At 57.6% G+C, this 13,688-nt stretch overlaps 1 protein-coding gene across 1 annotated transcript; it reads right to left on the bottom strand.

Annotated features, from left to right (window-relative positions):
• Window positions 1-648: 648 nt before the first annotated feature.
• Window positions 649-12,712, bottom strand: IGSF10 (immunoglobulin superfamily member 10). The gene is given in 7 exon segments (XM_030954703.1): window positions 649-2,724; window positions 3,367-4,021; window positions 4,024-4,260; window positions 5,253-9,302; window positions 9,808-10,198; window positions 10,828-10,957; window positions 12,007-12,712. Coding segments are annotated over 7 exon segments (7,569 nt in total). The 5' UTR covers window positions 12,204-12,712; the 3' UTR covers window positions 649-815.
• Between the last annotated feature and the right edge of the window lie 976 nt (window positions 12,713-13,688).

The following is a 13,688-nucleotide window of genomic DNA, read 5'->3' on the forward strand; positions in this document are numbered from 1 at the left end:
GTTTGTTCCTGCTGTGGCACTGTGAGGTTTGTTCCTGCTGTGGATCAGGCACTGTGGGGTTTGTTCCTGCCATGGCTTGGGCACTGTGGGGTTTGTTCCTGCTGTGGCTCAGGCACTGTGGGGTTTGTTCCTGCTGTGGCACTGTGGGGTTTGTTCCTGCTGTGGCACTGTGGGGTTTGTTCCTCTTGGCTGTGACTGTGGGGTTTGTTCCTGCTGTGGCACTGTGGGGTTTGTTCCTGCTGTGGCACTGTGGGGTTTGTTCCTGCTGTGGCACTGTGGGGTTTGTTCCTGCTGTGGCACTGTGGGGTTTGTTCCTGCTGTGGCTGTGGCACTGTGGGGTTTGTTCCTGCTGTGGCTTGGGCACTGTGGGATTTGTTCCTGCCTGGTCCCCTGGGGTTTGTTTTTGCACTGTGAGTTTGTTCCTGCTGTGGATCAGGCACTGTGGGGTTTGTTCCTGCCTGCTTGGGCATGTGGGGTTTGTTCCTGCGGCCAGGCACTGTGGGTTGTTCCTGTGTGGCACTGTGGGGTTTGTCCTGTTGGCACTTGGATTTGTTCCTGCTGTGGATCAGACTGTGAGGTTTGTTCCTCTGTTCTTTTTTTTTTTTTTAAACATGGAGGAGAGAACCAATGCTAGCAAATGATGCTAGAGCTAATTTTCCCTTTCCTCTCTCCTTTTGCCCAGTGACTGCAAACTGAATGCTGTGATGTGCCCAGGCACTCAGGTGCTTGCGGCTGCCTTTGATTGAAGCCGTTGCAGGGCTGAGCCCAGCCTGGCTGCAGCCTGTGTTCCCCACCATTCCTGCTGTGTTTCTGGCTCAGATGACGTGGACGTAGGTGGCTGCAGTGTCGGTGCCCAGGGGGTTCCTCGCTGTGCACCTGTACGTGCCAGAACTGGAGGGTCGGGGGTTCTGCAGGAGCAGAGTCCCCGTGGGGTGGAGCAGCTCACCCCCAGAGCCCCGGCCCTGGTGAGCTGTGGAGAGTACGGAGTGGTCAGGTAACTCCCAGGTGATTTCTGGCTTTGGGATGCCCAGCACGACGCAGTGGAGCTGAACTGCTGCCCCTGGCATGGTGTGGATGGCCGGGGGGGGTCTGCCCATGATCCGTGGGGCGTAGGCTGTGACCACCACAGGGATGGTGAGGGAGGAGTCCCCAGCGTCGTTGTGGGCCCTGCACAGGTAGCTGCCTGTGTCGTGGGGCGAGGCTGCCGCGATGACCAGGGTGCCGTTGTCCAGCAGCAGGAGCCTCCCGCTGAGCTGCGGCTGCTCCAGCACGCGGCCCCCGGGCAGCGTCCACGCCACACGGGGCCTGGGGCTGCCCTCGGCCAGGCAGTGCAGGGACAGGGGCTCCCCGCTGAGCCCCCGCACCAGCCCTGCAGGCTGGCTCAGGATCCTGGGCTTCTGGGCCACCTCCAGCACCAGCAGCTTCTCGATGTAGCCGACCTGGTTCCGCGCGGCGCAGCGGTACCGCCCGGCGTGCTGGCTCTCGGGGCTGGGGATGGTCAGGGTGCCGTTGCTTCCTGTGACAAACTGGGGGGTCCTGATGCTGCTGGAAAACCACGTGCCATTGGGCAGCATCCAGCTTATATCCGGGGGGGGGTTTCCATCCACAGAACAGTTCAGTGTGATAGTTTTCCCAGGTTTTGCTATTATTTTCTCGTTGAAAGGGTTTTTGAACATTGGTCTCCGTAGCATTTCCGTGACTTCCAGCTGCACCACCAGCACAGTCTCTCCCCCATCGTTACGTGCCACACAGATAAAGTCCCCCGTGTCTGAGGGCCTGATGTTCCGGATCTCAAGTGTCCCATTCTTGTGCACCACGATCCTGCTCCCATAATATGGGGCTGTTAGGAAAATGTTATCAGGCATGATCCACATAATCTGGGCAGGAGGTGTCCCTTCTGCCCGGCAGTCGATGTGCTTCTTGGAGTGCCTCACTGCTGTCACCTTCATGATCGTTTTGTTCCTGTGTAAACCATTGATGGTGGGGGGTTTAGCAGCCACACCCAGCTTGTAGAGCTTGCTGTCGTCCCCACCAGGGTTCCGAGCCACGCACAGGTACTCCCCAGCATCCAGCAGGCCAGCCCGGCCGATGGACAGCGAGCCGTTGGCATGCAGGGAGTGCCTGTCTGTGGACGAGGAGATCATCTCACTGGAGGGCAGCAGCCAGAATATCTGTGCCCTGGGCTCTCCAGCAGCCTCACAGTCCAGCAGGGCTGTGTCTCCAGCTGTCACTGTGACGTGTGTCTTGTGATTGTGCTTGATTTGAGGGGCTGCCACAACGACCGTGACGTGGATCTTCATCTCGTCCCTCCCCAGGGTGTTTTGGGCGTAGCACGTGTAGTCTCCTCCTTCTGCCACTCCAGCTTTGTTGAGGTGCAGAGTGCCATTGTGGAAGAGGATGTACCTGTGAGCCCTGTGTCCGCTGTCGTCCGCCAGCATTGTGTTGTTCACCACCGTCCCATCTGGCAGGCCCCAGGATATCGCTGGGGTGGGCGACCCCGAGGCCTTGCAGTCCACTCTGAAATCCTTCCCGTACGGCACCAGCTTCTTGAACTGCTGTTTGTGCTCAATCTTGGCTGGTTTCATTGTGATGCTGACTTTCATCAGGATCAGATCTTCCCCGATTCTGTTTCTTGCAACGCACAGGTAATCACCTGCATCCTTTTCTGTAACTGCCTCAATAGCCAAGGATCCGTTGGGGAAGACATGGATCCGACTTCCCATTCTGTTGTGGGAGAGAGAGGAAAAGAATTATGGAAGCAAGTGCTGGGGGTGAACACTGAGCACTGGAAGGGACTGAACGTGTTAGCAGCAGGGTACAACACAGAACCTTTCCACAGGCGCTGTGCCCGTGCCTCCTGCCCACCCAGCGTGTCCTACCCTGATGTTTTGGTGTTGTGTGGATGTGAGCGGCGCTGGCTCTGCTGGGAACACCCTGAGCTGGGGCTGTCTCTCCTAAGGTGGAGGTGAGTGTTACGTGGGAGGGGGTGGGGGGACACCCCCAAAGGCAGAGATGGCAGAGATGAGAGAAACCCCTCCCTCCTGAGCCCTGCTTCACAAGTCTGTCACAAATAACTTCCCGTCTCTAAACTGACAGCAGTCAGCCAGTGCATGGTGACAGTGGTTACCTTAATTCAAATATGACTTGTACCTGTTTTGAGACTTCACTCACCTATGGCAATTGATGTGATCTGTTAATAGGTCTGTTATTAGATATAGACGCTGTTAGAAAAGATGTTTCACAACTGTTAAATACTTAAAGTTTGGTTTAGTTCACAGTGTATTAGTGCTGTAATAGGCTCTTACATGAGCACCAGAGCAGACAGTGTTTGGAGCTCCAAAGAGGAGGAGGAAAAAAGGGTCATACCTGTGCCACTGGTCCACAAGAGCCTTGGAGGGCAACCTCCAGATTATCCTGGGCTTGGGCTCCCCATTTGCTGTACAGTTCAGAAGCAACCTCTCCCCAAAGTTCAGCCGCGTCAGTTCCGGGGAGGCGATGGCAATTTTCGGAGGTGTGTCTCTGTGCTCCACCGTGAGGCTGACCACCCTCCTGTCCGAGCCCGTGGAGCTGGTGGCGATGCACTCGTAGGTGCCGCTGTCGGAGGGGTTGATGCTGCCCAGGCGCAGGGTGCCGTTGGCGAGCAGGACCAGCCTGGCGTGCAGCGCCTGCAGCGGCCGCAGCACCGCGCCGCCAGGCAGCACCCAGTGCACGCCGGGCTCGGGCTGTCCCTGCGCCGTGCAGGGCAGGCTCAGGCTCTGCCCCGCCGCCCCCGCCACGCTCTGTCTCCTCTCCTCCAGGATGGCGGGGGGCGCCGCCACCACCTGCAGCCGGAGGGGCAGGGCGTCGGAGCCCGCGGCGTTGCGGGCCCGGCAGGTGTAGGTGCCCCTGTCGTACACGGTGACGGCCCGGAGCAGCAGCGTGCCGTCCGGCTGCACCCTCGCCCTGCCGCGGCCCGCCGAGCCGGGCCCCAGCTCGGTGCCGTCGGGCAGCAGCCAGGAGATGCGGGGCGGGGGCTGCCCCGGGCCCGGCACGGCAGCGCCGCGGCGGCCCCGGCGTGCGCGGTCAGCGGGCGGCCGGCGGCGATGCGCGGCGGCAGCGCCTGCACGGCCAGCGTGGCCAGGAGCCGCGCCGAGCCCAGCGCGTTGGCCGCCGTGCACTGGTACTGCCCGGCGTCCTGCAGCCCCGCCCGCGCCACGGCCAGCGTCCCGTTGGGCAGCACCGACCAGCGGCTGGCAGCGCCGGCACCCGCGGCATCGCGCCCTGCGGAGCAAGGCACGGACAGTCACCGCCTGGGACACGCCGGGACAGCCTGGCACTGCCTGGCACTGCTTGGCACTGCCTGGGACACACCGGGATAGCCTGGCATAGCCTGGCACTGCCTGGGACACACCGGGATAGCCTGGCACTGCTTGGGACAGCCGGGATAGCCTGGCAAAGCCGGGCACTGCCTGGGACACAGCGGGATAGCCTGGCACTGCCTGGCACTGCCTGGCACTGCCTGGGACACACCGGGACAGCCTGGCACTGCTTGGGACAGCCGGGACTGCCTGGGACACACTGGGATAGCCTGGCAAAGCCTGGCACTGCTTGGGACAGCCAGGACTGCCTGGGATAACCTGCCAAAGTCTGGGACTGCCTGGGACAGACTGGGATGACCTGGGACAGCCTGGCACTGCCTGGACAGCCTGGGACAGCCCGGCACTGCCTGCGTCTTGTTGCGTTTTCCTCAGTCCCAAATACCCTGACCTGCTCTTCTCTGCCCAAATAACCAAGACAACAGTGATAAACCAGAAAGAAATCAGCGAATTCTGCATATAGACTGACAAAGCTTTAAAGTAAGAATGAAGCTGAATCTCCAGTAGAGACAGAGTTTGGATAAAGCTCGTGGGGCTTTGCAATCCAAACCTGGCACAGCTGTGACTCAGTCGGAGTGGTTTTTACCACGTTTTTGTTTTCGCTTGTCTCACTGTCCTGGAATAGCAGGTAAAGTAGAATAAATACTGAATCCTTCCCACAATAAGCAAGGAATTATAATTAAACATAGATTTGATTTTTTAAATCATTTCACTAAAGAGCTGTTCCAGAATCAGCACTAAGTTGCTCCAGTGTGTCTCTGTCACTGTTTCCTAGTTTACCTTTCGCTAATATTTCACAGTACTCTGAAATGAAGCAATGCTTGAATTTGGCACACAAGAGGTGCCAAATTACAGGGCTAATGGAAGGTAAATTCTAGAGAGGTTTATCAAGCTCACCTGATGGTATCTTGGTCCACTGTATTGTTGGAGGGGGGTTCCCAGTAGCTTCACATGGAATGAAAGCATCGGAATCCGCCAGCACAGTGAAAGCAGCCACTTTCCCTCCGACTATTCTGGGCTTTGAGAAATGGTTCTTGCTCGCAGAGCCGAAGGTGATGGGACTGGGCAGGGTGGTGGTGTCTTGATTGTGTCGCCTGTCAGACCAGGCACTGGCAGAGCTGTCCTTGTCCCCTCCCCACGGAGGTGTGATCTGGGGTGCTGGCAGCGCGTTGCCCCTCTCGGTGCCCTCGGGAGGCGGCCCGGGCTGGAGCTGGAGCTGGCCGTGCCCCCGTGGGGGCGAGGGGGCTCTCGGGGGGGCTGCGGGCCCGGCGGCAGCGGGGGCTGGCAGGGGAGAGGGGCGCTGGGCGCGGGCAGCAGCGGCTGCGGCGGGAGCTCCGGCTGGCAGCGCGGGCTGTGCCGCCTGCCGCGCCCGGGCGGCTCCCTGCCCCCGACCCGGGAGGGGCTCTCCTCCTGCCCTGGCAGCGCCTCTGCTGGGCTGGGCAGGCCCCGGCCCCGGCGGGGCACTGGCGGCACCAGGGGGCTCCTCCGGCCAGGGTGAGGCTTGGAGACCCGTGGTGGGGGTCTGGGCAGGACTGGCGGCTGGTGCCGTGGCCAGCAGGGTGTTCCTGTGCGAGTCGGGTGCGGTCTGCGGTGCCCAGGGGGGGCTCTGAGCAGTCACACTGCCGGGCAGGGGCATTGCTGACGGGGTGCCCCTCCAGGTGCCCGGGGCTGCTGCTGCTGCCTGTGTGGCTGCCGTGGGGCTGTGCTGGGGGGCTGAGGGGCTCTCAGGGACCCCCAGTGCTGCTGCTTCGCTCCTGGGGACTGCGCTGCTGCTCCCAGGGAGAGGGTTTGCAGGTGCAAGGCTTGGAGGCACGGCTGGTGATGCAGGAGCTGTCACCGTGGGGATGGCTGCAGTGCTCACTGCAGGGATGGCTGCAGTGCTCTGGGCTGCAGGGGTGCCTGCAGTGCTCACTGCAGGGGTGCCTGCAGTGCTCTGGGCTGCAGGGGTGCCTGCAGTGCTCACTGCAGGGGTGGCTATGCTTGCTGCAGAGATGACTGTCCTCGCTGCAGGGGTCCCTGCAGGCGTGGCTGCAGTGCTCTGGGCTGCAGCCACACACTGTGGGGCAGGTGTTTTAGGAGGCCTCTTCCTCCTCTGACCTCTCCTTCCTCCCACTCTGAGTATTTTACTGTTGGTGGCTCTGGTGTCGGTTTGAGGACTAATAACAAGTGTAACTGTGGGCTCCAAACCCATCACACCCAATCCACTGGCTGCAGGGGTGGCAGTGTCCCCTGCAGTGACAGACATGACTGTGGCAGCAGCTTTTTGCCGTGCACCATGTTTCTTTTCCTCTTCCCTGAGGAATGCTGTGTTTTGATGGGCACCCACAGGGTGCTCCAATGGCATTTTCATGGTGGAGGGGAAGGACTGGGGTGTTTCTGGGCTAAATGGATTGATGATGGATCTGCTGGAGTTATTTAAGGTTGGTACATTTGATGCATAGTTCCTATTCAGTTGAGCACCTGTAGCCACAGCTGTACTTCCTCTGGCAGACCCTGGCCTCCCAAAATTGTACCCGGGCTCTTTCATGCCTGGGACACGTCCTGGTCTAACAATTCGTCTCCGACCAGAAATTTTCCTTCGTCTTCCATGGTGCTGCTGGAGCTGGGCTGGATGAGTTGGAACGCCCTGGATAACCTGAATTTGCCGACGAGCAGTGAAAGTCAAGGCAGGTGGATTAGGGGCTCTTCCTCTCTGAGTATCATGAAAATAAATGGGGCCAAATTCAGAGCTTGGTGCCACTGTCACCACAGGGACCTGGTGATCTGCTTTGGGGGAGACATTATCAATAGACTCAGTAAAAATATGTAACTTGTCTGCTGTGTTCTGGGGAGTTACAGCCTTGCTGGTGCCTGTCGTGGGTGTCATGGATGCAGACTTTAGGTGCTGGTTATTACTTTCCCCTGAATATATTGACTTTTGCCCAGCAGGGAAGAGTGTGGCTGTCCCACTTGGTACAGTTGGTTGTTTTACACCATTTGCTGATATTTGACTCAAATCAGATCTTTCCCATGAGTCTGTAGGTTTGGGAAGTGTTTGTGGCATTTTGCTGGCAGATGCCCCAGGGTGTGGAAGAGGTGAGGGCAGGGGAGTGATTGGCTCTGTGGGCAGGAGGGAGGTGCTCCAGGCAGGAGGGGGATTCTCAGTCTCCTCGGCCCCTGCAGTGATCATGAGCTCTGTTGCTCTGCCCAGAGCAGATACTGGGGCTCTCGCTGTTGCTGGTATCATGAATTCTTCTTCTGGAGATACGAGATCACCAGATGTCTCCCCCTCATCCCCGGGTACCTCTGAGAGCTTACGGGCTTGAATGGGTGGTTCTGTTGCAGCTTCTCCTCGTTTGTCTGCCACTGTTGAGTTCCTCCTTGTTTTCTCCAGCAGGGCTGCCCAGCGCTGTGGATCAGCTCTCCTGCCTGAGGGAACAAACTGTCTCCTGTGTCCCCGGAAGCGCCGGCCTGTCCTGTCTGCGTAGGGCCAGTGAGGCATTTTCCCGTGGCTGTTCCTCTGACGTGTGCTCTGGCTGCTGGCTGCTGGTGCAGCAGGTTCCCCGAGAGCCCCCAGGGCGCCTGCAGTGCCGGAGGGATCTCTCTGTGCTGCAGCAGAGCGCAGCAGCTCATTGCCAGAGCCTTCTTCCCACTCTCCCAGAGCTCCATGCTTTTTCTTCAGAGCAGTTTCATCCTGTCTCTCCAGCACCTGGAAAACCAAAAGATCCACACCGAACCGGTTGGCTGCCACGCATCGGAAGTAGCCCAGGTCTCGCTGCGTCACCCCTTGTATTCTCAAGGTGCCATTGGCAAAAATGTGCTTGTTTCCAGCAGACTGACGGAGGACTGTGTGCTCAGGGAGCACCCAGGTGACAGCAGGGTCTGGGGCAGCCGTGGCTGTGCAGGGGAGGTGCAGCGTGCTGCCGAGAGCAGCCGGCAGCTGGGCTCCATTGACACCGCTGCGTTCCAGGTCTGGATCCAGCACTGTAATCCGGAATGTGAGCGCGTCAGCGTCCTTGTGGTTGGTGCTGATGCAGTGGTAGAGCCCCGAGTCGAACACGTCAGCTGTCCTCAGCGTCAGCACCCCGCTCTTGAGGACCAGGATCCTGCCATCCTCGCTGATGTGGGGGGCTCGCACCCTGCTGCCATCGGCCAGTATCCACTCCACGGCCGGAGCTGGCTGCCCAGCTGCCTGGCACCCCAGCTGCACGGTGCCCCCCCGCAGCACCGTGCGCTCCGTTTGGGTGCTGCTGTCCCTGGAAATGACGGCCCAGCCGGGCCTGCCCTGCTCCTTGTCCTGGCTGGGCAGAGGCACCCGGGCCTGGGCGGCGTAGCGGAGGTGCAGCGTGCTGAGCGTGGTGGCTGTCCTGTCCAGCTGCAGGGACACCTGCCTCTGCAGCAGCCACGCCGGCTCGGCTCGCAGCTCTGCCTCCATCCCCGTGAAGAGCTCATCTTTCTCACTGTACACCTGCCTGTATTTGTAGCTGACAGAAGGCTCCTCAGCTGCCCGCGCAGTTTGCTCCAGTTTCAAAGGAGAGCTGCTGTACAGTGCCAGGATGCTCCACAGCTGCTGGATGTGCCCGTAATCAATACCACACACCAGGAATGCTGAGAACGAGGCTTTGAGCACTCTGCTGGGGCCACTTTGGTCAAATGAGATGGGAGACATTGCTTTAGGTCTCTGGACATTGCAAACCAAGTTGCCTCGATTTCCTGCCTGGTCAGTCATATTCAAAACCACAGATCCCATTGGAGCCATCAAGTCCTTGGGAGACACAAAACTGAAATCCCCATCGTCTGGCACCGAGAGGTTTCTGGATTTCAGGGAGTCATCGATGACTGGCTTAGTGCAGGTGAAAGACGCAGAAGGGAGATCCACTAAACTTTTCCCATTATGAGTTTTGGGACTAGCACAGACCGGGCATTGCTGGACACCAGAACTTCTCTCTTTTCTGCACTTTATGACATCTGAAGGGAAGAAAACCTCAGTAAGTTTCTGTGCTACAAGTTTTAGTGTTAAAAATGACATATAGCTACTAACAAGTGGTTCTTTTGAATAAAATAAAACCGAAGATTGAAGCGACATGTGAATGGCAGCAGCAGAGAAAGTCCTGGAGTCCCTTGAGTTCCTGAATTTCTTTTTAAAGAAGCAAGTGCAATGTGGCTCTTGCTCTTGCCAATTCCACAAAAGTTAGCTTGTTCCCTGTGGATTCTCCCAGTGCACAGAAGCTTTGGACTGGCCAAGGAAAATTCTCCATTGAGGAAAGCTGCACTTGGGAATGGCCACTAGATTCATTTAATCTGGGAAATGCAGTGGTGTTAATCTCTTTATCCTGATTGCACACACCTACACAAATCCTATCTTCCAATCTTTCCTAGAGAATAAACAGATGAATAAAGGACAATTACCTGTATCAGGAAGAGCAAGATGCTACAACAGGATTACAGAGCATAAGCAAAAACTTCAGCTCACCTGGTCTCTCCTGTGCCCACCCTGCCAACCCCTGCAGGCTGCAGTCGCAGGACCAGGGGTTCCCATGGAGGTAAATGCTCTCGAGCTCTGACATGTAGGAAAACATCTCTTGTGGGAGTGAAGTCAGCGCATTGTCAGACAGAGAGATGTGCTTCAGGAAGGATATTCTGAATATTTGGCTGTAGCGCAAGGTGACAAAAGTGTCTGGGTGCAGCTGCTGAAGTAAATTTCCATCCAGGTGGACCAACCTCAAGGAAGTGAGTCCATAGAAAACATTGGGATTCACAAATTCAATTTGATTGTGGTCCATATGCAGCCGTACCAAGCTGTTCAGGCCATAAAATACATCCTGCTGAAGCACTCTGACCTTGTTGTAACTCATTTTTAAGACCTGTTCATGACAAAGTAACAAATGCATAATATTAAGCCATGTTAAAGTTATAGGACCCCTAATAAATGCTGCTGAAGGTTGCTCTGTGCAGTGGAAGTTCTTCACCAGATAACTGGAATGCCAGGTGCCTGGAGTTTCTTCAAATAATTGAAGGGTTTATATGCAGTGTTAACTTTCTGCACAATTTGGCCTTTTTTTCATGAAGGCTAGAAAGGGACAAGATTGTACTGAAGGGGAGGAAATCTCAGTGGAAAAAAAAATCCCCAAAAAGCCCCAAACTGACTAACAAATTAACAATGACAGGTTTCCTTTTTCAGACGCAGTAGCTGGAGCTTTGCACTCTTTCTCCTCTGTAGGAAGAGAGTTTTGACTGCACTTGCCTACTAAGGTACAGCTGAGAGATATCAACCAAGATGTTTGCCGTGCCCTATACCCTGTACCTGAGTGCCTGCCTGGGAAGGAAAGACATTTCCCGCCAGGATACTGGATTCTGAAGGCTGTTGACTTTCACATGAATAAGGTAAGAAACAGGAAACCAAAATGCTGCAGAAGGCTGCTCTGTGGCTGCCTACCAGTACCACTGAGAGTTAAATCATAACCAAATTAACACTGGCTCATTTAGCTCTTACCTGCAGCGAGCGTAAATCTCTGAACACCTTCTCAGGGATGGTACTGATCTCATTGCTGTGCAGCATCAGTAGCTCCATCTTCTCCAGGCCAGCAAAGTCCGTGGGGCTGAGTTTTCTCAGGCTGTTGTAGCTGTATGGGATGGGTTTAGTCAGCCCCAACTCGCAGCTTTTAAATCCAACCAACCCAAAACAGAAGAACCACTCTTTGGGAACGGCTGAAGGTAAGCAGCACTCCCCTTGCCAAGAGGAGAGTGAGTCATTCCTTCAGGTTAGCACAAAAGGTGGTCACTTTTCCCAGACAGGGTTCTGGTGGTGAATTCCCAGTGGGTGGGGTGAGGGACAGCCATGAAACACATCTGTCTGTGCTCACTGTGCTACCACTTCAGTGAAAAGCGCCTTGTGTGTTTCTGCAGACACATCTGGATGGTTCAAAGGTTATGTGCATCAAAAGGGACACACAGATCAGACAAATACTGCTGATGGGTCTCATAATTTGATTTAAGAGAGAGGACACTTGCTGGAAACTGCATGAAGGGGCCAGACAAGCCTGGGTATGATCTGTTCCCTGCTCCTTTAACCACACAGAGAATGGAGCCACCGTGGAGGCTGACATGGCCAGACAAGTGAAATTTCCCTTGAACTGAGCAGACGAAAGCATCGACCCTAATGCTGTGGGGCATTCTGAGAGTCACAGAACAGGCTGAATCTGAAGGGACCCACAAGGATCACTGAGTCCAGCCCTTAAGAGAACGGCTCACAGGGGGATCTACCCCCCGACCTTGGTGTTACCTCACTGCAAAGTCTCTGCAGATTTGAATACCCGTGCTCGTTTTCCAACCGCTTTCTGAGCTCTGGACTATCCTTCCCCAGAGAGAAATCTATTTCAGCCTTCTTCCAGGTTCCATGCTACAGACACAACATATTCAGGTAATATAAAGGAAAGTTAAGTTCAAATCTTTCTGAAGTTCTCAATGACGTGTGCTAGACCCCCAGAATTTCTCCTTTCTGTGGGCGGTCTCGGGCTCTGCTGGCTGTGGCTGCAGCCCCTGCCGAGCACTGCAGAACATTACAGACTCACCTATTGCTGTGGTTAAATTTAGCCCTAAATCGGGACGGTTAATTACTGCTGTGCGAAGTGCTGAAGGGCAGCTGAGCGCTCGGACGCCGCAGCTCACGTACCCCAGGTTGATGCGCCGCACGTCGGGCGGGATGCGCGGGGGCACGGCGCTGAAGTAGCGGAAGGTGCAGTGGAGCTCGGCGGAGCCGTGGCAGGCGCAGGGCCGGGGACAGGCGCTGGTGGCCGGCAGGGCGGCCAGGCAGGCGGCCAGGAGGGTCCCCAGCCAGCGGGGCCGCCATTCCCGGCGCGGGGCCCCCATCCTGCGGGAGGGATCCTACGCTGCCATCCCAGCGGCGGGCGGGCTCCTGCGGGGAAAGCAGAACACGCGGGCGCTCACCGCGCCGGCCGAGCTGAGCCGCTCGGGTTTAAGCCAGAAGCAAAAAAGAATTCTTAACTTAAAAGAAAAACCCGCCCACGAACCAGCCCCCAACTCTCGGGTTTCCCCTCAGCGATGGATCTGTGCCACGACCCAAAGCGCTGTCACTGACAGCTGCCCCGCTGTGCCCGTGCGATGTGCGGAGCTGCGGGGCGCACAGAGGCCGGAACCCCGCGGGGAGCCGGGGCAGCCGCAGCCGCGCCCGCCGTGTGCCCGGCCCGGCTGTGCGAGCGTTCCCGGCCCCGCCGGCGGCTCATCCCCCGGAGGCGGCTCCACACGTCAGCTCCTTCCCCGCCAGCAGCCCTTCCGAGGAGAATTAACTCGTTTCGCATCCCTCGCACAAACCCTGCCCGGGACCAGCGCCGGGACCGGCCGCTCGTTCCCACCTGCGCGTCCCCACCTGCGCCTTCCCCCTCCGGGGCCGGGCCGGGGCAAACCCGACACCGCCTCCTCCTCCGGGGGCACCCCGGGCTCCCCGCAGCCCCGTCGGCAGCGCTCGCTGCGAGGCGGGGGGGGAGGAGCGCCCGCCGCCTCTCCGGGGATGCTGCGGGACCGGCGCCGCCGCTCCCTGCGCGCCCCGCACGGGAACCCCGCACGGGAACCCCGCATCCCCGAACCCCGCATCCCCGAACCCCGCACGCCGCCGGAACCCCGCACGGGAACCCCGCATCCCCGAACCCCGCATCCCGGAACCCCGCACGGGAATCCCACATCCCCAAACCCCGCATCCCCGAACCCCGCATCCCCCGAACCCCGCATGTCCCGGCCCACCCACCGGGGCTCGCTGCCCCGCACTCGAGGAGCGTTCACTGTCCAGGGGGATTCGTGCCCGACCCCTCCCGAGACCGGCCGGTGCCACCCTCAGTTCTGTTTGGAGGACGTTTCCTCTCGTTGTAGAGGCGTCTGTCGGTGCTTCAGGTGCTTTTCTCGGCTCAGAGGTCACAGCCACAAACTCGACTGACAGCACCTTTCTGCTGAGATTGTGTCATCCTAGGGCAAATCTCCTTCTAGGAGGAGTTCAACTGGAGATGTAAAGGTAACACAAAGCTTTAAAGATAAGATAAAGGCTCAAATATATTTTTAAGGTTCTGAAATTGTTCAGATGAATTCAGAATCAAATGTGAGCTGTGGGAGTTAGGAGGGTTGGCAGGGATGGGGTGTTCTGGGTAAGCCAGTGAGAACTTCACTAGTGGGATTCACTGGCTGGTGTTTGTCATCTCAGGGGTTGGATGGTCTCACCTGGATCCAGCACGGGAGCTGGGGCCAAGAAACACTGCCCCACTCGTGTCACTGGCACTGGGGGTCTCAGAAGAAAGAACAACACCTCAGCTGAGCCCTGCACCAAGTCCTGAGGTGGCATCTTTAGCT

The sequence above is a fragment of the Camarhynchus parvulus genome, chromosome 9 (genome assembly GCF_901933205.1).
Source record: "Camarhynchus parvulus chromosome 9, STF_HiC, whole genome shotgun sequence".
Lineage (NCBI taxonomy): Eukaryota > Metazoa > Chordata > Aves > Passeriformes > Thraupidae > Camarhynchus > Camarhynchus parvulus.